This window comes from Pan paniscus, chromosome 13, assembly GCF_029289425.2.
Source record: "Pan paniscus chromosome 13, NHGRI_mPanPan1-v2.0_pri, whole genome shotgun sequence".
NCBI lineage: Eukaryota > Metazoa > Chordata > Mammalia > Primates > Hominidae > Pan > Pan paniscus.
Genome location: NC_073262.2, coordinates 20,114,050 through 20,139,041, shown reverse-complemented (window position 1 = coordinate 20,139,041; position 24,992 = coordinate 20,114,050). Strand labels below are relative to the sequence as shown.

General features: G+C 38.5%; 1 protein-coding gene across 2 annotated transcripts; it reads right to left on the bottom strand.

Annotated features, from left to right (window-relative positions):
* Positions 1–1,953: 1,953 nt before the first annotated feature.
* On the bottom strand, positions 1,954–23,773 carry INSIG2 (insulin induced gene 2). Of its 2 annotated transcripts, none has more exons than XM_003819130.7 (6): positions 23,579–23,773; positions 15,797–16,183; positions 9,277–9,401; positions 5,691–5,857; positions 5,405–5,504; positions 1,954–4,314 (listed from the first exon to the last, which is right to left on the bottom strand). In XM_003819130.7, the coding sequence occupies exons 2-6, from the start codon at positions 16,038–16,040 to the stop codon at positions 4,273–4,275; spliced, it is 678 nt and encodes a 225-aa protein (XP_003819178.1). In that variant the 5' UTR covers positions 16,041–16,183; positions 23,579–23,773; the 3' UTR covers positions 1,954–4,272. The 2 variants fall into 2 exon arrangements, with proteins under 2 accessions (XP_003819178.1, XP_008970733.1); XM_008972485.7 differs by having other exon boundaries at positions 23,454–23,582.
* Between the last annotated feature and the right edge of the window lie 1,219 nt (positions 23,774–24,992).

Below are 24,992 nucleotides of genomic sequence, written 5' to 3'. Positions count from 1 at the left end.
CTCCCAATAAAAGACTCAGTACATAATCAGGCTTTTCTTTATTTTGTGAGCTATTTTATTAGTATACAGGGAGGTATTTTATATGTTAAGAAACAGCAGGTTAGAAAAACATTTTCAATGTAAAACAACACCTTCTCCTTTATCATCAAGATTAATTCATCCTTCCAATTGTACTTCATTGTACCAGTTACTCTCTGCCTGAAACTTCCTCCTACCTTGGCTTCATCCCATCACTCTTCTGGTTTTCCTCTTACTCTTTTTTTTTTATTTTTTATTTTTTTGAGACTAAGTCTCACTCTGTCTCCAGGCTGGAGTGCAGTGGCACGATCTCGGCTCACTGAAACCTCCGCCTCCCAGGTTCAAGTGATTCTCCTGCCTCAGCCTCCCGAGTAGCTGGGACTACAGGTGCCCGCCACCACGCCCGGCTAATTTTTGTATTTTTAGTAGAGACACGGTTTCACAATGTTGGCCAGGATGGTCTCGATCTCTTGACCTCATGATCCACCTGCCTCAGCCTCCCAAAGTGCTGGGATGACAGGTGTGAGCTTTCCTCCTACTCTTGATCGCTCTTCTCTTTTCACCATAACATGCTCCCTATGTGATTTCATCCACTCCTAAGGCATCATTTATTACGGTCACATGCTGATGACTCCACATTTACATCCTACAGCCCAGACTCAAATATCCAAGTGTTTATGATACCTTTATCAGATGTGCCCTACATAACTCAACCTCAACATATCAAACCAAACTTGTTAACTTTACCCATTCACCTGCTTCTCTACATTCTCTTTTGGTTTATGGAAATATCATCCACCTAGTTTCTCAAGATAAAAAAAGGAACTTACCATTGACTCTTCCTCATCTTTAACCTTCACACCCAAGTCACCAAGTTCAGGTGATTTTATTCCAAAATGTGCCCCTCATTCTTCATTTCCAATGTTACTACCCATCTCATCTCTCTCACCTGGACTCTACCCCTTATTTTATGCATAACTACACCAGTGAGTGGCAACCTGGGTTGCACATCAGAATCACCTGGGGAACTTTTAAAAATCCTAATGATCAGGGCATACCCCAAACTAATTGTATCAGAGTCTCTGGGGGTGGAACCCAGACACCAGAATTTTCTATAGGTCCCCATGTGATTCCAATATGCAGGCATATTTAAGAATTTTCCAGAATTGAAAACATGAGCCCACAGATTGAAAGTACATACCAAATACCAAGCAAAAAAAAAATAACAAATCTACAACTAGTCAAATCATAATGAAACTGAAAAATGTTAGAGGATAGAGAGAAAATCATGCAAATATCCTAGAGTGAAAAGATAGATTATCTACAAAGGAAAGAAAATTACGGTAATGGCAGACTTATCTGTAACATTAGGTGACAGAAGACAATGAGTTAAAAATCTTCAAAGTGCTGAGGGAGGGAAAAAAAACTATGAACATAGAATTCTACAGCCTGCTAAATTATTCTTCAGAATGAAACAGACCTTTTCAGACACACAAAGCTATGACTCTACTACTCAGACCATCACTGGAAGAATTACCTTACACAGAATATACTTCATTATAAAGGTAAGTGAGCCAATGGGATTACAGAAGTATTTACTGGTATTAACCAAGTCTGACTTCTGCCTGGAAAATACAAGATGTATGAAACATATGCATCATTGAGAGGTCCCAATGGCCTTAAAGAAGGTAAAACAGCTCAGTGCAAATAAATAAATTTTACATTAAAAGTTTTAGCAGGGCTCTGGCTAATTTGAATTGTTTTCTTGCACTTTTGTAGAATTTATCCCCAGTTTTCAACTGCGCAAATTTCCATAACTTGAAATAATAAAAGAAAGCACTGCCAATCTAGCAATGTTAAAAAATGTTTCCCATTTTCTTTCATTGAAAAAAATAGGTTCTATACATTTATATATTTATCAAAATTTCAAAACAATTTTATTTTTTGCTATAATTATCTTATTTTCTAGAGGACCTGAAAATAATTTAAGAACACCAACGATAGTCATTCAATCTCACCGATACCGTATACAGCTGACCCTTGAACAGCATGGTTTTCAACTGCGTGGGCCCACTAATAGTGCAAATCTTCTTCCACCCCTGCAACAGCAAGACCAAGCCCCCCTCCTCCTCCTCAGCCTACTACTCAGCATGAAGATAGCATGAGTGAAGACTTTTAGGATGGTCCACTTCCACTGAATGAAGAGTAAATACATTTTCTTTTCCTTAGCTTACACTATTGTAAGAAAACACTATATAATACATACACCATACACAATATGTGTTAATCCACTGTTTCTTATTGGTAAGGCTTCCCATCAAGAGTAGGCTATTAGTAGTTAAGTTTTGGAGGAGTCAAAAGTTATACATGGATTTTCAACTATGTTGGGGAGTGGTGCCCCTAACTCCTGTTGTTCAAGGGTCAACTATATTTAGTTTCCTTTCATCATTTCTTGGTAACTTCAACCACATATGTTAATTTCATTAGATTAATCCACAGTACCATATTCTAAGACTTACCACAAAGAAGAAAAACAGACTCTTAACCCAGATGATAATTACATATTTAATACGTGTTGCTTTTAACAGCAATTTTTAAAGTAAACACATCATAGACCTTATAACTTATTAAAGATTTTATAGTGCTTACAAAGTTGATTCTAAAAAATATACCTTATTTGTTCTAAATGAATAACATTATCTGGAAGATATAATAATAAATTATAGTAGTATGTTTTCCACCACGATAGTTAAGATTGTGTACACATATTCAATATGAAATCCTCTTAGGATTTTCACACCTTCAGCCTGAAAACATAAAAGCAGATTAAAGTTTGGCATACAAGATCTCAGTCTGATAGTAATTGCTTTAAAACTCAAAGTGTAAAAATATCTACTTGATATTCTAGGAAAGCATGGCCACATGCACAGACACATTCTCTCACTCACTCCAACACACACATGTGTGCACACATACTCACACCCCAGAGTACTCAGAAGATCTTGCCCTTGTGGATCAGACAACTGCCATCAATTTCAAAAACTAATGGAAAAAATTAGCTAAGAATATGTTTAAACCATACTTAAGAGGTGCTGGTTGCCATTAAGATCTTTAACATGCAGAGAATGCTATCTCAATACATTCTTAAACAGACTTGAACTATTCACTAATGGATACACGAATACATAAGAAATTATGTATTCATCCACCCCCAAGGCTGCATGTAAGATGAAAAACCTAGGCATTCCACCAACAATGAGTCATATGACTGAACCCAGCTAAAGCTACAGTGGTTTGCTTCACAGAACCCAATAGAAGACAGAACCCAACAGATTTAGAAACCTCATTGTGATCTGTTTGGAGTTTCCTATATGCTCCATGTGCAAAAGCAATGAGATTCTGTATTGCAGATGACAGCTAATATCACTTTGCACTTTTGTGACACTGCAAGAGGTCACTGTATTTCCAGAACATGTATTTATTCTAATTAAATCCTCTAATGGTCCTTACTTTTAATTATATATACTGTTCCAAATTTAGAACCAAAACAATTTAATGCTGATAACCTCTTCTGCTCATCACATATACTTCCAGTAAAATCTGTCAAAACAGAAAATTACTCTTTGGGCTGTCTCCAGTAACGCAGGTTTGAAACCAGAAGTTCATTTTCACCCTGTATCAAAACACTCCAAACTCTATGAAACAACATTAAATTAGAAACTAACCACAAATTAGGGCACTCATAACTCATACTGCTGTGATTAGAAAAATAAAAAGGCACAACAGTAAGCTAAAGAGAAAATACCAGCTCCCCATATGCTTTTTGTTTGTTTGTTTTTGGCTTTCCTCTTATTTTATTTCACTAAGTCTACAAATTGTTCAAAGCATTCTTATACTCTGCATGACAGGAACAATATCTTGGCACATTAACATTGTGATACAATGTATGGCATGTTTAAAAAATTAATTTAAAAATTTCATCTATTAATCAACACTTTTTAATGTAGTACATATATATCTTACAGTTATTTAAGTCAAATATGTAAAGGTTTGCAACTGATTTACAGATGAAGCAATCACAGATTGCAGTAATATGTGTGTGTGTATATATATATTTATCCATATATACACACACGCCAATCAAGGGGAAAACTGCATCCTGGCAATTTTACAGTCTGAAGTTTTGTTGGTATATCTACCATTTCACATCCTTTTCATCTTGCTTTTCTGTACAAAAGATATTTTTTGCCTTCTTCATTCCTGATGAGATTTTTCTGCGATAACTTTACATTCGTACTGCAAAAATTAAAAGGTTAAAAGGTTAACAGATTAAGACTTCTTTTGAATAGCAACTTCCAAATAAACTGAAAAGCTCTAAAAATGAACATTTTATTACTATGTGCCCATTTATTCCTCAAATAATCCAAGAGTTACATAATTACTATGATTAAATGACAAATGTGACCGGGAAAAAAATAATTCACATTCTGGAAGTGAAAAAGCCACAGCCAAAAGCAAGAGAAAGATGAGATTTCTGCATTACAAGCAAGTAGTGGCAGTATATGATTTAGAATTTAGATCAATCTTTTAATGTCGAAAGGAAGCAAAGCAGGTTTCTTTGAGTATTCAATAAGGCAAATTAGCAAAGAATAGTTCATGAACTTAAGGATAGGGCTGTTGTGGTGAACTCAGATCACTGTATTTTCAAATTGCTATATGATATAAAGGAAAAAATCTGTTACATTAACAAAAGCTTCCAGTCAAAACAACATTTTTAAAGTACAGCTATAAAAGTGTACACCCACAATTCAAAATAAAGGAAACCAACAGGGTAAGATAATTGGTTGGCTATTTTACCAAAAATACAGCAAAGTAAATCACTCAATTCTCCTAACCTGGCTAAAAAGGTAAAAGTGACAGCATTTATTCACAAAACTGCTGTGGCCTCTGAATGTCACTCCCTAACCTTTTCCTTTTCCTTCATAACTAAAATGATCAAACGTCTTGATTTGTTAGAGATGGTCCTAATGTATACCTATTGTAGCAACACACTTAGTAGTAGTGACCTTTTCAACTTTTAAAACTGTCCTTTTCTGATATAGTGGAAACCTGTAGATTAGTTTTTTAAAAACCACTAATATCCCCCATATGGTCAATAAATCATATTGCCCTATCCATAACACATTTTGAGTTTTTCTCTCCAGTGGCTCCTCAACTTTTAAAACACCTGTGATTAAATTCTTCCAAATGATTTATTTCAATGGAAGTGCAAAAAAGCAATCAAAGAATGTTGTCTTCACAAATTGCTTTCCCTTAAAGGACTACCTTTTAGAGAAAACTTGTCATTTGTTCCACATCTTATTCAGAAAAGTGAGCATCAGCTTACCATTGCCAGTTGTCGACCAATGTTTCCCATTGTTATGCCTCCAGCAAAAAATATACATGGTAACCAAGAACGAACATAGAGGAAATCTGGAGATGTATATCTAGAATAACAGACATGTCTTTAATACCCACAGAGGAACTGCAATGACACTTAAGATAATTACAATGAAAATAAACTACTCTGTAGATTAAACTGGCTAACCTCATTTCATAATCTCAATTCTGAAAGCAGTTATCATTTATTTATCTAGCAAACAAGCACCAAAAATTGAAGGACTAATACTTACTGATAAACACCATTATATACTAGCAGTTGAGTGACCACAGTTGCCAAGAAGGCAATTCCTACTCCAAGGCCAAAACCACTTCTAGATCTATCAAAAGTCCACCACAGTCCAATGGATAGTGCAGCCAGTGTGAGAGACAACTGTATGTTGTTATCAAAATCCACTTTCTGAGATCAGTGTTAAGAAGTCATCTTAAAAGTTGTAACCAAATAATATCACCTGTTCATTTTTCTAAATAAGAGATGCCTCTGTTGAGAAGGGAATTAATTGCTTCTACTCAAGTACATTCAGTCTCTTAGTACAATGTATGAAGCTAGGTGGGATTAAAACTGTCTCCAGTATTTACCCAATACGAGATACACAAAATACATTAATCAATAGATCCTACCAACTGTAACCCCTCCAAAACAAAAAACAAAACAAAACAAAAAGAACAGTCTACATACATTCCCAATTATAAGGCTTTACCCATTATTTAAGAAATGCTTTCTTTGCTAAAAATGTAACTGGAAGCCTCAGAACACAAGTATCACTAAAGGAACACACTTTTGCAAAAAAGGAAACCAATATTATTTCTCCAACAGGTTTAGAATTACTTGAGAATCATACAGGAACTTGAAAATAGAAGAGTTGACAGCTATTTAACAGGGTACCACATTCTCTCTATGATTTACTGACAGACACATTTTATAGTAATGCAGTTCAGAAACAAGAGTACCAAGGACACAGTATCCCTTTCTATTATGTCAACTGTTCTAGTTTTAATTTGTTGAGGATAAAGCCTTGAAGTGAACATTATCTTACAACCTGCCAAGCTATTTTGGTGCCTGAGACTACTGGTATAGGACAGTTTGCTCAAATGATATTTTATTTTCATCACCTACTTAAGCATCTATTCACAAATGTATGGCCCTTTTCTACACCAAAATCTCTGGGTAAAATTAAGCTTTACAAATCCAGTTTTCTCATCTCTTTGCTAGAGGATTACACTAAAGGAATTTCAAGTGTCATTAAAAGGGCATTATCTATGTCCCAAAGGCCACATCTTGGCTCTATAACCAGCTACTGGGGAAGGCGGGGGAGGTTTGGGAGAACACGTATCACCAAACTGACCATGCTGCAAGTATAGAGAAATCCAAAAAAGAAATTGCAACGAAGCCATTTCCCACTTCCTTTAACACTCTTTTTCACTATTTCCCTACCCCTACACCAAGCAAGTATCCTAAACACCCAGCTTGCTTATTTCTCAGAATCTCAGGACTATCATGGGCAACTCCCTCAAGGTCCTTCCTTGTTAAGGCTTGATTTAAAAAGAAACCTACAGTTCATATGGGTATGCTTCTGGAAAAGCTTTTCTTATTGTTATGCTGTCATTATACTTAAAGTTCAAAGAAAAGGTTTAGAGCTCTGATTTCCCTATGAAATAAACACTCATGTAAAGAGTGGAATTTGGTATTAAATGAGTTTCATGTTTGCTAACTAAACTTAATTAAAAGTCACAGCGAAGTAAGGAGGCTTCCAGCGTAAATAGATATATCAATCTTAAAATAGTGCCATATGGGCCAGGTGCGGTGGCTCATGCCTGTAATCCCAGCACTTTGAGAGACCGAGGCGGGCGAATCACAAGGTCAGGAGATTGAGACCATCCTGGCTAACATGGTGAAACCCCATCTCTACTAAAAATACAGAAAAATTCACCGGGTGTGGTGGCGGGTGCCTGTAGTCCCAGCTTACTCAGGAGGCTGAGGCAGGAGAATGGCGTGAACCCAGGAGGCGAAGCTTGCAGTGAGCCAAGATTGTGCCACTGCACTCCAGCCTGGGTGACAGAGCAAAACTCCGTCTCAAAAAATAAAAAAATAGTGCCACATGATTTTGTAAAGTCTAAGTAACCTAATATTAGAAATGTATGCTATAAATTTGGTAAACATTTTGGACTTTACTTGAAGGACAACAGGATATCTAAGGTTGCTATATTTAAGTATTTCATTGAGAAAGAGAGTGAACAAAGCAAAGAATTTGAACTTATTAAGTTTTTAGAATTTCAGAAAAGGCTATTTAAATTTCTCTACTTAAAAACAAAAATCAAAGTGGAAGTGTCTAAGAGAGAAAGATCTAATCCACCGGACAGAGAGGAACTGACACAGTTTTGAGGTTCCTGGGTAGGAAAATGAGATGTTTCTAGACTTTAGTCAGGCTGTCTCAGGGCTGTTCTCAGCTCTGCTGCAATGTCGCAGTATAAATGACTTAGTAAATTACCTAACCTCTTTAGCTTCTGTTTGTTTTATTATCTTTACAAAGAAAATGTGGAACTAGGTGATTTCTAAGTTCTCTTCTAGATATAATAGTATATGATTTTAACTTTTTAAGCCCTCCTGACCACTAGATTTTTTATAGAATCTTAAATCTCAAAAAGTTCACCAAAATAAACATGTGGAAATGTCCTCAATACAAATGGAAATTAAAACTAATAATAGCCACTGAGGGACTTCCAAATTCACAGACCTGCAACAGCCAGCACAACTATGCAGAGGAAGGCAGATGTGTTTTCAGAATCTAGGACCCTGCTCTTTTCTATGGTTTCTGCCCCCAAGCTTATCCAAAACACCTCCATACTTTTTGGGAAAGACACAGGGGTCTACCTGACACATGACCCACCCTCTCCCTCCAGCCAGCTAACTCTGCCTGCCCCGAGTCCAGTGCAGACTCATAAGAGCAAACTTTCGGCAGCCTGAGTCACACTTCTTGCTTTTCCAAGTACCCAAGGCTCCTGCCACCTTCATTGTCTAAACCACATCTCCTAGAAAAAGACAGGAATAGCATTTCCCAGCTCCTCTTCTACCAAGGAAAGTCAGAGCGAATGAGGAGGAAGTACAAGAGAGGAAATAAAGAGGATGATAGGAGGAAAACCTTATGAGGGCAAACAATTTTTTCTGGGCAGAGAAGGTAGAAAGGGGAAGGGGAATAGGGGCTACCTGAGACACTGTAACAATACTCATTCACCACTAAATAAAATGTCTGAATCCTCAAACAATAAAACTTTAAAAATATGTACGAGGGAAGAAACTTATTTTTGGCCAAGGCCTAAGTTGGTATTTCTACTCATGCCGTTTACGTGGTCTGTCGGTATTGATTAAAACCAATGCATCTAGCTTTAAAAAAAAAAATAGCTTCTTTAAGTTAAGAAAAACAAAAGACAAAATAGCACCTGAAGCTACCACATGTCCTTATTAGCAATTCTTAACAAAGAAAGAGAGGAAAAAACTCCTCTGAAAATGTACCTGTTCCATTTTTGGATTAACTACACAAAAGTAATTAAGTAACCAAATTTAAGAAAAACAAGTAAAGTTTTCAAATTTGCAAAGTTTCTAAGTGATAGTGAAAAATACACACTGAAATAAAAGGCTATACCCCACTTTATAATTGCACAGCTGCTACACCGATGTTTCAACAATATGGTTGACATTCTTCTTCTGACTAAGTGGGCATATCATAATTTGACAACAGTGAAGTTGTAAGGGGCTGTTTAACCTTTGGTTTGTTGGAAGCCACTTTGTTATTATGCATTTCATTACAGAGTAAAGGATACAGCACTGGCATGATTTATACCAACAAAGACTGCTACACACCGCATTACACTGGACCACTCTCTTTTAAATTTATGTGGTTCTCCTAGATGTCTGTCAATGCAGGGGTATAATAACCCAATCACAGCTGTGGGGAAAAAAGAAAAAAATTAAGTTACCTCCAATGTTGTACTGGCAACACTTAAGCTAAAAGAATCACTACAACCACCACAAGCATTTTAAAGATTCTTAAAAAAAAAAAACAAAAAAAAAAAGTTATTTCACATCAATCACCGATATTTTTTAACTTACCTTCCAAAGGAAATGAAATGAGGATAACACCAATGAAGAAAGTATTGCAAATGATTACAACAACATTCTAAATTATAATCAACAAAATACTCTTCAAATGTATGATTCACAATTTAGCAGACTGGACTAAATGATTCATGCTACTAAATGATTCATGCTACTTTTCTACTACTGATACCTACGAGACCTGAAAAGTATCAAACCAGTTAGCAGTTAAGTAATGTTCTCTCTAAACTCCAAACCATAAAATATTTATTATATGCCACAAATCTAAAGAGAATCTAGAAGTATAAAAGTATACAAGCTCATCATACACACAATGTTCTGAAGGTTCTGGCTGGCCTCTTACGTAGATCAGTCTCGCCCCTACCAGCTTCCCGTTTTAGTCTTCAGCATCTAGCACCTTTTACTGACACTCCTTTCCACTCTAGCCCTTTAATGAGGCTGTAGGTCATATTGTCAAAGCAGGAAAACTCACAACAGAAATCTACAGGTAAGACTCATTCTGCACATAGAAACAATGGAGGAAACAAGGTGTAGAGGTATTTAAAATTTTCAGTTAAATTTTAAGTGCACTGTTAAAAGAGAAGAAGAAATCATCTTAGTACTTCTCTTAGTTTTGGAAAGAACACTTTGAATGTTGTGTCATTAATTATATATAACTGTATATAAAATGTCAATGATTGAGTCCCAAAATATTCTCATCCCTTTCTTATTTCTCAAACCTCAACATTTTATTCATTTAGTGGGAAAGAATTTTAAGTGCTAAATTAGTTATTAAAAAGACTATTTAATGAAAACATTCTAATCTTCCTAAAAACAGGATGATTATGTTGTGCCATTCTGGCAATAAAGACACTACTGTCACATCAGTTGAAAAGCATGTTTAAAATAACCAATACCACTTAAGAGGAATCATGAAATTACAACGCCAAAATCTAAGTGCCTGAGCGACAAGAGGCCCTCCCCCTACCCAGTATTAGCCAGCTGTATCTCACAGGCAATGCATTCACTCTTCGAAGAAAAACAGAAACCAATCAGTATCAAAAATCACAGCCTAGCAGACCAATGGTGCAGCATTTGAAAAAGGCTGTGTGACCACCCTTCTATCTCGAGATGAGATGCTGCAATACTGTATGCATTTTCTAGTCCACAACTCTTTTGAGTTAGGCATGTGCTGAGTATAGATGGCTCACAGAACATCAAGAGATTAAGAACATATCTCGGCAATGCAGAGCTCCAGTAACTATTAGTAAATCTAGAAGTTTCACACTATATTCCTATTTAAAAATCTGCTCCAAAATCCTGAGAAGATTAACTGACAGGATTTTAAAATTTCTATACAAATAAAATGGCAACAAGCATCCCTAACAGTTGAAATGTAATTAAACGAATATCACCTCTTTTTTTCTCAAGGGGTCATAAAACTAACAGCTCATTTGTCACCCCTGTCCCCCCACCATATATATCCTCCCTTTGCCTGTTGCTGAGTAAAGTCAACGAAGAGCAGACATTCCAAGTCAATTTTCCTGAGCAACTGATGCCTAGGTAAAGAATTATTACATAGAGAATACTGACATGTATGTGCAAAGATATAAATAAGTAAAATCGACTATATTTTTATGCATGTGATGTCAGACTTGCAAGTGAGAGACAACTGAGGAGAGAAAGCAAAAACACAAAAAGAAATTTAAACTGCCACACTGCCAACCCTGGGATTTGCCAATAAAAATCAAATCCATTGAGTAGGCATGGTTCTCAGTTGCTCACTGAGAGGGAGAATTCGAAGAAGCTTGTCACTTCCCATGAAATGTCTTCTTTCTTTCCTTTAAATAAAGGCATGGCAGAGTCTGATAGCAATATATACAACACTGTGAGGTTCCACTGTTTGAGAGCTCAACAGAGTATGTCTGGGCCTCTTTTCCTCTTCTTGTACTTTTTTTTTTAAAAAAAACAAGAAAGACTGTTAAAATCATGCCTGTGTAAAATCATATGCAAACACAGTCCTGCTTATAAATCAAATGGTTCTCTGATGCAAAAATCACATTTCTTGTGATACCTTTATTTCCCAGTGACTAGTTACAGTCTACCAAAGCTAAACACTAAAGAAGTTTGTAAAACATCAGTAGTAAGTCATCACTTTTTTGCGGGAGTGTGCTTAAATGCAGGGAGGCACTAAAAGGAACACAGTTAAAGTCAGACATTTTGTAAGAAAACAGGAACTGAATAAATGAAAACACTCCATGAGGTATACTTCGATGCAAAACTATAAGATAATATTTTCCTTCAACAAATACTTAAGCCCTGACAATATGTCTGGTTCTTGGTATTTGCTGGAGATTTAAAAAGGTAAGGCCAGGCGTGGTGGCTCACACCTGTAATCCCAGCACTTTGAGAGGCCGAGGCAGGCGAATCGCGAGGTCAGGAGTTTGAGACCAGCCCGGCCAACATGGTGAAAACCTGTCTCCACTAAAAATACAAAAAAATAGCTGGACGTAGTGGTGGGCGCCTGTAATCCCAGCTACTCAGAAGGCTGAGGCAGGAGAATCGCTTGAAGCTGGGAGGTGGAGGTTGCAGCAAGCCGAGATGGCGCCACTGCACTCCAGCCCAGGTGATGGAGTGAGACTCCGTCTCAAAAAAAAAAAAAAAAAAAAAAAAGGCAAAAGAGTAAGATACGATTCCAATTGCAAAGTGACCACAGAAACAATTAAATACAATCCTGCATTAAGGGCAGCTGACAGGACAGAGGGGTCCCAGGCTTCTCCTTGCCTGTGCTAGGGGAAGGCAAGGTGCTGGGCTGTCAGAAAAGCTTCACAGAAAGAGGTGACCCTTGAGGCAGGAGCATTCAGCAGTAAATGGCGCAGAAATAGTGCTGTCATTAAAGGGAGGTGGCTGAGGACAATCATGGACAACTGGAAACTGCTGGTGTTACGAGGAAGCTGTAAGCTTCAGACACAAAGGGAGCTGCGGGGTCCAGAAAGACTCTGAAGAAGAAAACAGCAGTCAAGGGCCATATTATGAAGACTTTACCCTGCAGACAATGGGCAATCAGGAAAACAATGTCATCACTGTTGTACCAGAGAGAGGCCATCTTCTTAGCAGTGAGGGTACCACACAAGGGGGCTGAGAAAAGGGTGGGTGCAAAACTAGAGGCCGGAAAAGACTAAAGACTCCAAGCACAGCCATTGAGGGATGGACCAAGAAAGAGACAGAGGAAAGATGTAAAACTTGGAAACTGGATGTAGAAAGGGAGAGAAAGCAAGGAATCTTACAAGGCTCTACAGGAATAGGGCAATGGACTGCACAACAAAACAGGAAAGATTTTTCTTTTCTTTTTACATTAGATATTATTTTCATACTTTGGACACAACCAGGCTACTTGTGATTTTTGAGGCAACTTCTCTACTTATTTTATCCACACGAGTTGTCTTTTTCTATTTATTCTTTAGAAAGATTTCTTTGTGGCCCTCAATAATGCTGAAAAGATTTCTAATTCCAATTCTGGTGCATGGCATACATAAGGAAGTTAACTTGTAACATCAGCATTATCAAACTAAAAATATGGAATTAAGAAAAAAAAGTCATCAAAATTAGTTTACCAAAGTTCTCTATTAGTTGTCCCACCAGAACCACCACTAGCAAATTTTCCAGGATTGTGCTATAGAGAAAGGTGGCAAATAACAAGGAGCACTTTCTACACACAGAAGGTGGTGATTCTGGAGCCCCTCCAAAAGGTGGCTGCTCTATCTATGAATGTTAGTTGAACAGGAAAATCAAAGGATGATTATCAGTTTTTCTGACTTAAGATGGTAAGACCCCAGCGAGGTCTTGAAAATCCACGCCAACACATATACACAAAAACATATGCATATTACATACACACACAAACTCAAACACACTATGTTTCTTAAATCATTTACTTCTTTTCCCATGATACTTTCCCTAAAATAATGATGCAGGGGATGGCAGAGCAGAGATTTTGCGAGAATCCATTTTCCATCTCTGGCAACTTGGACAAATCTGATATCTTTCACTCTCATCTACTAAACACCATGACTTAACTAACAAAATTGGTAGCAGAATTGGCTGGAATCTAGATTTCCTAATGTCTCTCTACTTTCTTTTGCCCAAGTACCTTATGGTACAAACTGCTTTCAGAAGAAATACTTAAGCAAGAAATGTAAATGCAAATTCCCCAAATGAGGTTAAGTTCGTAAGTGTGACAAACCTAGTGGCTGGGAATAGGAAGGAAAGTAGTGGCTGAACTGTGGTATTAGCATTTGAAATTTTCCTTCCTAAAATGTAAGTTTATGGCAAAAATGCTGACACTAAAGGGGCAGAAGGACAAGACAGCAGGTGCAGCCCTGTTATTCTTCATAGTGGAGGTACAATGAAACCTCAGTTAAGTTCTCCTGCCCCAGCCCAAATGCACAACACACGCCAGGGAATTCCATCTAGGTCTGGCACCCAGTCTGGAGGCTTGAAAAGTGGCATCCTGAGTAGGGGGGAAAGTGTGAGTAGCTTCCTTTTCCCTTCCCCAGCATGTGACATGTGGACCCAGTCACACCACTCACTGGCTCTGGGACCCTGGGCTCACTGGTTTTCTTTCTTCATCCCAGTGAGTGTCCTCATCTCCCCATAACAGGCACAATGCCAAACATCTCTCTCCCAAAGTTGCTCTACAGAACCCTGGGATTACAGGATGTACCTAGCACATTAGCAGACATTCAATAAACAACAGTTTCCCTTCCCTCTGTTCTATCCTGAAAAGACATGTATGTTCTTCCATGTCCCAAAAAGCTTCTACTGGCAGCCAGACTATACTATAGAAGAAAAGAAACAAAGAACTAGAAAAGTTGTTGAGAAAACGTTTTCTCTTCTGAATTTAAATGAAAGAAAAATGCATGAGGACCAGTACATACAGCAGAGTGATACAATTTAATTTGTTTTTTATTTGGACTATTTTTTGCCTTTTCTCTTGGAGAATGATAACCCTGGGAAACTAAGAATCACTGCCTTCATGACTTCACTTTTAATGTGAACGCTGTAATAGTGAGACATCAGTATATAAACACTGAAGCCTTACTACAACAGTGCCCCTCTAACTGTGCAACAGGATTCTATAATTGTCCAGCAAGTTTCACAAGGCCATTCTAACACTTCCGTAAAGCGCAACCTCACCCTTCAACCTCCCGCCCTTGGATGGAAGCCAAGAAGGACATATATTATGTTGCAAGATATTCATTCATATATGTTAAGTATGAGACACCAAATGGGTATTTAAAAAGCAATTTTCTCCTTCAATCAGGATTATCTTCTACCACATGATTATGGTTTCCTTTTATTACTTTATTATTAAAAACAGTATTAATCTATTGGTCTTGGTCATTAGAAAACACTAAAGTGCTATCCATTGTGGAAGTATGGCAGCAATAAAGTATTGTGAAATGCTCTACTCTATGTATTACACACTGCCCACCACCAAAAAAATATCTAAAGTAACTAATAGGATACTAATTTTAAGCAAAGAGAGTCTACCTTATAGATGTCTTTAAATATTTATTATTCTAAGGTACTTATAAAAACAAGATACCAAGGAAAAAAGCATTTACAAAAATACAACATGAAGCTTTAAACTTTAATTATTCAAGTTTTTATTACTTCAGAAACAAGACTACAGCACACGCATCAAACCCTTAAAACCAAATGGTGGTGCTCATCATCAAAATAACTTAAAATAACACTTAGATGAGATGGGTTGAAGAAAGAACAAAATTAAGGGGTTAAATGCTTCATCCCTAAGGGAAACAGGATTGTTTTTCAGAATTAAATGTTAAAAGCTTACAGGACAGATAGAAATGAGACAGAAGGGAGTACATACGTTATGAGTCCATTTATATTGCATTCTAGAACAGAGATAAATAATTTATGGCAACAGAAAGCAGATCAGTGGTAGCCTGAGGCTGGGGGTGGGGAATGGACTGCAAGAGGACACGAGAGACTCTGGAGGGTGATGGAAATGTTCCACAGCTGGATTGGCAGTGGCCATGTGACTGTACGCATTTGCCTAAACACATCAAGTTGTTCAATTCAAACGGGTCCAGTGTATTATACCTAAATTATATCTCAATAAATATATTTTCTTTTTTAAAAAGGTTTATTGCTCAGACAACGTCCATACTCATTTACCCTATTTCCTTTCTAAGCATTACAGAAACATCCTACACATACCTGAAGCCGTGCCACAGCATGGGGGTACCCACCATGCAGAAGAAAAGATGCTTGCAATCACATCAGGTGGAAAGAGCGTCACATTTCTCTGAATCTGAAGTAAATTTAACACTAATGCAAGAAATACTCCAATAAAAAATAGCACTACTCCTCGAATCATCAAGTTCACACTCTGGCTAGTGACAGATGAAATATATGGGCCACACTTTTTGGGCCCAGGTGACTCTGTCTCTCCTTCTGCCATGGTTTCATAGGTTCAGTAAGCCGTTAAAAAAAAAAAAAAAAAATGGAAAGGCTTCCCAGCTGAAAAGCTCAACTGTCTGTGAATCAAAGACTGACGCTTCAATGGTACCACATCTTGTCCTAAAGTAGGACCTACCAGAAATCCTGCAAGAGATAAGAAAAAAGAAATTAATGTGTATCTAATACATGATTATTGTAATTTTACTGATTTCAATACTAGTTAATTTAAATGGACAAATAAGAAAATGACAAGCTTGTATACTAATTTATTCAAATTACTAACAGTTATTTATTGAATAAGTTTTAAAAGTATTTTTATATGCAAGACGTAATAAAAAATAAAGTACTACCTTTACATTTCCTAGGACAGAAAACATGACCTGAGAGACCTGAAGGTTAGAGTCATAGTAGAAACAGCTTGCTCCATCTCTGAGAAAAGCAGAACAGGTAATCTGACACTTCCACTAGAATCTGGAGGGTAAAACCCTGCTCTCTGTTTCTTCTCCCTAAATCTCTAAGCCTATCAGTTACAATACTGTATTTTATATTTTACAGATAAGCATATTCTGACTGAAGACGCTGTATTTTTTGCAATAAAATGTTACTTGCTTACAAGGACAACCTCCACAGAAGAACAAAATAACCCGCTTTAATGTTTATTATTTGGTTATCTGCACAAAAACATTCTACAAAACCAGACCACCACGCACACACCTACATATACACCAAACACAGAAACCAGACCTGACTCACTCTCCCCAGGGGCACAACTGTATCCCACTCCTGTCTCAACAGTCTGCCCTTGTTGCAATCACAGAAGGGATTGTAAGAAAGCTGGAGGACGAAGCGAAAGAAAGGAGGTGAAGAAAATGAAGAACAATCCAATGGCTAGATTCTAAGGAGTTTTATCCACTTGGTCCCTGACTCCTGAAACCTAAAACTTCGCTACTACAATCAGTCTAGGTACTTGTTCATTCCTCTAACCAAAGTGATCTTTCCTTTTGGGGCTTTCTATGTGCTGTTTTAAGCACCTGACATGTGGTAATTCATTTAATCCTCACAATAACCTTCAGAGGTAAGTGCAATTATTATGTACATTTTATAGGTGATGCAAAAAAGCAAAGAAAGGTTAAGTCACTTGACCTAGTTCACATCTCCAGTAAGAGGCCAAGCTGGGATTCAAAACCATGCAGTCTGACTCCAAAGCCCTCATTCTTACCATGATGTTCAGTCTCCCAAACTGTCACATATTTGATATGTTTTCTATGAATACTAACAGTTTTTAAATGGGAAAAATACTACACAGGTAATTTACTTTTATACCATCCAACAATATATCTTTGGCACTTTCATATATCGGTACAGAAATGATATTTCCTTCAATCCAAAAGCAGTTTATTTTAAAAAGTGTAGCACTTATAATGACTACTTTCTAATTAAAGGTATAGTTGCTTTATGGATTGCAAATGTTTTATGAAGGTCTTATTCACTATTGTATTAATATCACTGTGCCTATGCACCCAGAAAAGTTCCTGCTCAGGAACTTATGTGGGAGCTCCACATAATCATATTTGCTTAATTAAATTGGGTTAACTCTTTCTGAATCAAACCATATAGGGTAAAGTAGGCCTTTCTGAGAGCAAACCTAGCTCCTAATCATCACTTAAAATTTACACATTTCCTCTGAGTTTTCCAGTATCAAACAACCTGTGAATGAATTTTGGAACAAAGCCCTCATGTAAACCGCAGAGAATGGGGCTGAATTACAAATAACTAGTATGAAAATGAGAATATCTGTAAGTTCTAGTAACCTCCACAACCTGTCAGTTCCATGTGATAAACACTTAAGACAACGGGCCTTTTTACCGGGGCTATGCCACATCAAAGCTCTGTGTTCAACATTCAAGAGGAAATTCTGTTCCCAAGCTAGTCCTCACTGACCTACTTAGTCTATAATGTAATTGAACTCTATGGCTTAAAGGACTAAAAAAACTAATCCACAGTATAGCTAATTCATGGGAAAACATACTCTAAATACCAACTGAAAATGCCCTGAAACATCTCCTCCTGACCTGATCCTGCAGACCATTCCTTGCTGTGGAATCCAGGCATATGAGTATGCCATGCACTCTGGTTGCTTTCAGCAAGGTTCAGTAGCTACAGAACTCGCCATCATCATCATCATCATCATCATCTGGTTGCTTTTGGCAAGGTTCAGTAGCTACAGAACTCTCCATCATCATCATCATCATTATCATCTGGTTGCTTTTGGCAAGGTTCAGTAGCTACAGAACTCTCCTTCATCATCATCATCATCATCATCTGGTTGCTTTTGGCAAGGTTCAGTAGCTACAGAACTCTCCTTCATCATCATCATCATCATCATCATCTGGTTGCTTTCAGCAAGGTTCAGTAGCTACAGAACTCTCCTTCATCATCATAATTATCATCATCATCATCATCTGGTTGCTTTTGGCAAGGTTCGGTAGCTACAGAACTCTCCATCATCATCATCATCATCATCTGGTTGCTTTTGGCAAGGTTCAGTAGCTACAGAACTCTCCTCCTCATCATCATCATCTGGTTGCTTTTAGCAAGGTTCAGTAGCTACAGAACTCTCCTCCTCCTCATCATCATCATCATCTGGTTGCTTTTAGCAAGGTTCAGTAGCTACAGAACTCTCCTCCTCCTCCTCCTCCTCATCATCTGGTTGCTTTTAGCAAGGTTCAGTAGCTGCAGAACTCTCCTCCTCCTCCTCATCATCATCATCATCATCATCATCTGGTTGCTTTTGGCAAAGTTCAGTAGCTACAGAACTCTCCTCATCATCATCATCATCTGGTTGCTTTTAGCAAGGTTCAGTAGCTACAGAACTCTCCTCATCATCATCATCATCATCATCTGGTTGCTTTTAGCAAGGTTCAGTAGCTACAGAACTCTCCTCCTCCTCCTCCTCCTCCTCCTCATCATCATCATCTGGTTGCTTTTGGCAACGTTCAGTAGCTACAGAACTCTCCTTCATCATCATCATCATCTGGTTGCTTTTAGCAAGGGTAAGTAGCTACAGAACTCTCCTCCTCATCATCATCATCATCTGGTTGCTTTTAGCAAAGGTAAGTAGCTACAGAACTCTCCTCCTCCTCATCATCATCATCTGGTTGCTTTTAGCAAGGTTCAGTAGCTACAGAACTCTCTTCCTCCTCCTCCTCATCATCATCATCTGGTTACTTTTAGCAAGGTTCAGTAGCTACAGAACTCTCATCATCATCATCATCATCATCATTATTCTTTATAGGGCACCCATTTATGGAAGGCCTACTCCCTGCCAGACATATAGTAACTCTACTCTTCAAAACAAACATAAAGGTAGGCATTATCATCCTCATTTTACAGATGAGGCTACCAAGTCAAAGAGATTCAGCAATTTGCTTATGGTCACATGACATGCAGTATCAAAACTGAAATTTCACTTCAGGTCTGATTCCAAAACCCGTCCTCTTGCCTCTATACCTTGAATTCCATTCCATCTCAACTGCTCAGACTTCTTTTTCGGCAGATGGTTCTATATAAAAGTGTTTGGTTACTGAAAAGATGGTTAGATGTTGAAATACCGTCTCAACTATAATACACTCTCAGATAGTAAGCCAAAACAAGTAGGTGACTATACAATTGCACAAAGACGATGAGAATAAATGTAAAATCACCTTGAAATTTTCTTTAATAGTACTAGATCAAGGTGTAAAAATATGTTTTAAAGTAAAAAGAAAAAATAGCAAACTAACACTCTGTATGAGAACATTAGTTGACTCTTTACTTCCCCAGATCCCAGTAGACACAGCACGTTGCCCTCACGTGCTGCTAACAGCTGCTAGAAGATGGGCATACTTTGAGTAACCCACATTGAGACAGTGTATCATTTGTTTCTGTTTGTGATTTTTCCAAAAGGGAATTAATGGAAAGGGGTATTTTATGTTTAATAGTATTTTTAAAAAGGAAAATAACTTCAGTTTAAAAAAGCTATTTCAGTCATGCTAGCCCCCATCTCACACTGACCAGCATTTGTCAAAGGGCACTGATATTTTAGGCAGGACAATTATTTGCTGTGTGAGACTGTTCTAAGCATTGCAAAACATTTAGCATCCCTGGCTCCCACCCACTAAATGCCCCCTCCCCTATTTGTGATAACCAAAATTGTCCCCACAATGAGAGCCACTGATTGCTACAGACTTCATTCTATTTCAAGACAGCTAGAGACTTTCTGTTTATGTTTTCTACCACAGCTGCTTATTTAACCTTTCCTGGCAGTGCTTGTTTAGTTTTCTACTTCGCCCCAAAAGTTTTCCTTAAAAATAACACATTTGCTTGATGTTTATTTGAATGAGATTCAAAAAGCTAATTTTGTAACTACATCATAATACAATAGTATATAATTACTGGTGACAAAAAATAAAAGCTTTAAGAAACAGCAGGGAACTGGGAAATCATCTATTCCAAGGGGTATGAGACCCCCATGCGAAACAAAACAAAAAAGTTGTATATATACGCATTTTTTTCTGGGATGAAAGTTCCATAATTTATATAAAGTACTCAAAAAAGCCCACGATCCAAACAAAGTAAAGATTCAGTAATCTAACAATTCTCTCACTCTATTAGCAAGGCCAATGACATGCAAAGTGGTCAACTGGATTAACAAGATTAAGACAGTACCATCAGTTCTTATTACCACAAACATGTATCGTGAATGCCAGAAAATGACCAGACTCATCAAAGGGATAGAGGCTTCCACAAAACCATATCACCCCCTACCATGCAACGATGAAATTCCTTTAAAAGCATGTTTATAATATCAGTTGCACACTAGAGGAGTCAGAGGAGTGGGTTATTTTCCAGGGAAAGTAAGCTCCCTTCGTTTACTTTGAAGTTTGTTTTTCTGATTTTGTACTGATACCATTTTCTGAAAACAAAGTGGATCTATATCTTTAAATATTAGTCTTACATTAATGATAAACTTGATGCTCCAAAATTTTTTTTAAAAATCTATATTTGAAAAATTTAGATTACTTGACAAATAATTTGTTGACCAGGGAAAAAGTCTCTGGTATAAAGATACTGTTTAAAGGACAATATGTCAATAGATTCTCGAAAACAATCCTGGTAAATAGGCAGGTGCTGTTAGTTTCCATTTTACAAAATAAAATAGGTTAAGTAACTTTCCAAGATCACAGAACTGTTACCAGGTAGCACCAGGACTAGGCTCACCCACTCTGACCCCATGTCCGGAGTTCTTCCTGCTTCACCACACTGCTTCCATTCACAAACATGGTACAAAACAATTTAAGTGCCACACAAGAAACCGTTTTTAAAATCATGTTGGTAAACTACTATTAATACCAAAATAATGTTTTCAACAATTCACAAAGAAAAACTTTCCACAAGACTTGAAAAATTCTACGCTGAGCCCTGGCCTAAAATTTCTGGAAAGTGCAATACTAAACAAAAAGAAAAAAAGTTGAAATAATTTGCATAGATCAATGATGAATCATCAATACTGGAAAAACATTATTCCAGGTGTATGGCTGCCTATTAATGGATTGATATTATTACTTTTAGGTTAAAAAAGAGTTATAAGTGATTATGAGCTTCGTGAATAAAAATCAAGGTTCATGTTGGCCACTGAAACAACTTAGAGGCAACAAGCATTTGAAAACAAACACACATACAAAATCTTCTAGTAACCTTAAGAACCTGTTGCATTGTAACAACTGCAACACCCCCTAAAACCAAATGACAAGACCATTCCTCTTCCAATGATTAGCAGTAAAAGGAGTATTTTTACTCCCTCAGATAACCCTGTCTCTTCAGGTGCTTAGGTCACGTAAGCTACTAAATAATAAAGTTAAATGACTACCTCACATATTTTTCATCATATGCTCTCTTAATCAGAATAGCATTCTTGAAATAGAATAAGCACTAACATTAGAAAAAAACAGACTTAAATCAATGCAACAGTTTAATTCTCCCTAAATAAAAACACATCTACATGTATCATGGGCTAGAGACGTTAAAAATTTCTAGGAAGAAAAGCAATATTTGCCTTATAAACACTGCAACTCTTTCCTCTCAACATTAAAACCCAAACATAGAAACCAGTAAGTTAGCTGCATTTACAGCCCCTTACAGCTTTTAAATGTCACATCTCAGTGCCTAAAAAAGTTACTCCATCGTTTCGAGATAAGTTTCTGAGAACAAAGAAAACTGTCTTTAAACTACTGAACTGCATTTTATCCTTTCCTTTTCCGTGTGACCATCTGCAAAAGCAACAGTTGTCAGTTAAAGAGAATCAACCTCTTTCCCAAGTGGACATGAGTCACAGCTTGGTCACTGTACAGCAGATGTGAACTGAGAACTACGACATAACACAATGACAAAACACAGTACTGAGCACAAAGTACAGGGAAAGAATGAAAGAGAGAAAACAGGAAGAGCACACGTCTGATTTTTGTTTTCTTTGGGGCCCCCATTAGTAGCATTCCCTTCATCCATCTTCATTCAGTGGTTCACTATCAGGGCCAAACCCAAAAGTTACAAAACACCATCTAGCTACTGTTTGGCTGCTTTTATTTTTTCTGCACCAGGACCGGAGCACGCATTCCCCTGCAGTCCTCAGCTCCACCGCAATACTGATACCAAACAGTTTCAGTGGCCCAGCTGCCAAGCCTAACCATTCCTTTTTAAAGCATTTCTTCATCAATCCTACAAAACAGCAAGTTCTTCATGGTATATTTTCCTAGAGCATCTAGCTAATATCATACTTTAACAACTTTTTCCAACGTTAACTGGACATGGGTCATTATCACTTAAGTGTTAGCGCCATTGCCCGCGCCCACTCCCATAATCCACACTGCTTTCCTTCTCCATATTGCCAATCCCCACTAAGCAACCCTAAAATCTAGTAATTATCATCAAATCCACTTCTAGGCCCTGGCAAGAATTATTTGGCTTTACCGAAACACCTATTCCATAGGTAACCAATTCCAGTCAAAAACGCCAGAGTATTACTCCTCAACCCAATACCCTGTCTCCTTAGTGGATTATAAACTTACTACGACAACCTGTCTTCTTTGGATCCAATCCCCGCCCAAGTCTGAGTCTTCTCTCCCAGGCTACAAGCCCCCAAGTCCTGGCAGCTCTATGCTTGACAGCTCGCTGACCACCTCATCAGACCATTGGGTCGCCCTTCTCGCCGTCCTCCAGCCTTCTTCCCGCTCAGACACTCATCCACTGTCCGGGGAGCCTCGACGCCTCCTATACCCCCTCCCCGATCCCGCAGTCCCCTTCTGGACCTTGCGGACCCCTCTCAGGTAAGCGGAGCCCCTTGCCCTGCAGGCCCATCAGTGGTCCTGGCTCCCCGCACCTGCCACCAGGGTTCCCAGGCTGCAAAAACACAAGTAGTTCTTCTTCCCAAGGGCCACCCTCCTCCTCAGGCCGCTTTCCTCAGCACCACGTCACCCGCGCTTCGCCGGGAGACCCCCAACTCACCCCCGCCTCCGCCATCTTCTGGGACCAGCCCCCGTACCCCCTACCGCCTCTTCCTCCTCCACTCCCACAACTCCGCCCGAGCTCCACTGCGCCTGTGCGGCCAACGAGGCCGCGCGCAGGCGATCGGGGCAGAAGAGCTTCCGGTTCCTGCTGTCAATGAGACGTGGACCTGCGAGCCGGGGCAAAAGGGCTTCCGGTCTGCGGGAAACTGGAGACTAGCGGTGGGCGTGGACCGTCGAGGTGACTGGCGGCTGTCGGATCTGCTGTTGTTTGCTGACCAGGCAGCCGTAGGTAATGACGGATGCCCAGACCCTGTGGGCGGAGTAAAGGAATCATGCACTGATACACGCACACTCAGCGAGGGGCGCGGCCGTCTGCGTGCCCCTCATCTCGTAGCCGAAAGGAGCGCGTTCCGGGGCAGGCCTCCGGGTACTTCCCGCAGAGGACCGGGCTTTATACTCTTTGCTCCTTTTCCTCCCCTAGTAAGTCATAACTTATTTTGGGAGAAGGGCATAGTTATTTGTCTCTCGTCTCCATGCTACAGCACTTTATGTGCTTTTCATTCAAAATCGTTCCTCGAGGACGACCAAGTAATGTGATTTGGGGGACAGTTTTCATAGGAAGGGCTTTATAAGTTTACACCAACATAAAGAAAATTTAAAAACCTTATAACCGCTTATTTTTCAGAAGTATTATTTTTCACTTAATCTAAAACCATACTTTTAGAACATGAAACCAAGCCAAACAGATCTTTGCAGATTGTGCAAGCGAACTTTTTTTTTTGAATGAAAGTGGTGCCATCAATGCAAAAGCAAGCCCATATAAGTGTTGAAAGGTACTCGTCATAAGGAGGAGTTGCTTCCCTATTCTGAATTTTTATTTATTTTTATTTATTTATTTATTTGAGACGGAGTCTCTCTCTGTCACCCAGGCTGGAGTGCACTGGCATGATCTCGGCTCACTGCAACCTCTGCCTCCCGGGTTCAAGTGATTCTTCTGCCTCAGCCTCCCCAGTAGCTGGGACTACAGGTACATGCCACCATGTCTGCCTACTTTTTGTATTTTCAGTAGAGATGGAGTTTCACCATATTGGCCAGGCTGGTCTCAAACTCCTGACCTCGTGATTCGCCCGCCTCGTCCTCCCAAAGTGCTGGGATTACAGGCGTGAGCTGCCCCCTGAATTTGTTTTTTTAAAGCAACTCTTTTTAAAAAGAGAGAAAAAATAATCTCTCTTGAGTGTATTAGTTATTGAGTTATTCCATTTGGAGGTGGCTTAACCCGAAACGTGTATGGATGTGGTAAGATTACAATGGACTTGAATGTTCTAGATGAAATCTGGGCCGAGAGTAATTGCATAATAGTTTTCCAAAGGACTGTCAGATGGTAAACTCCTTTCATTTACTTTGAACTGATA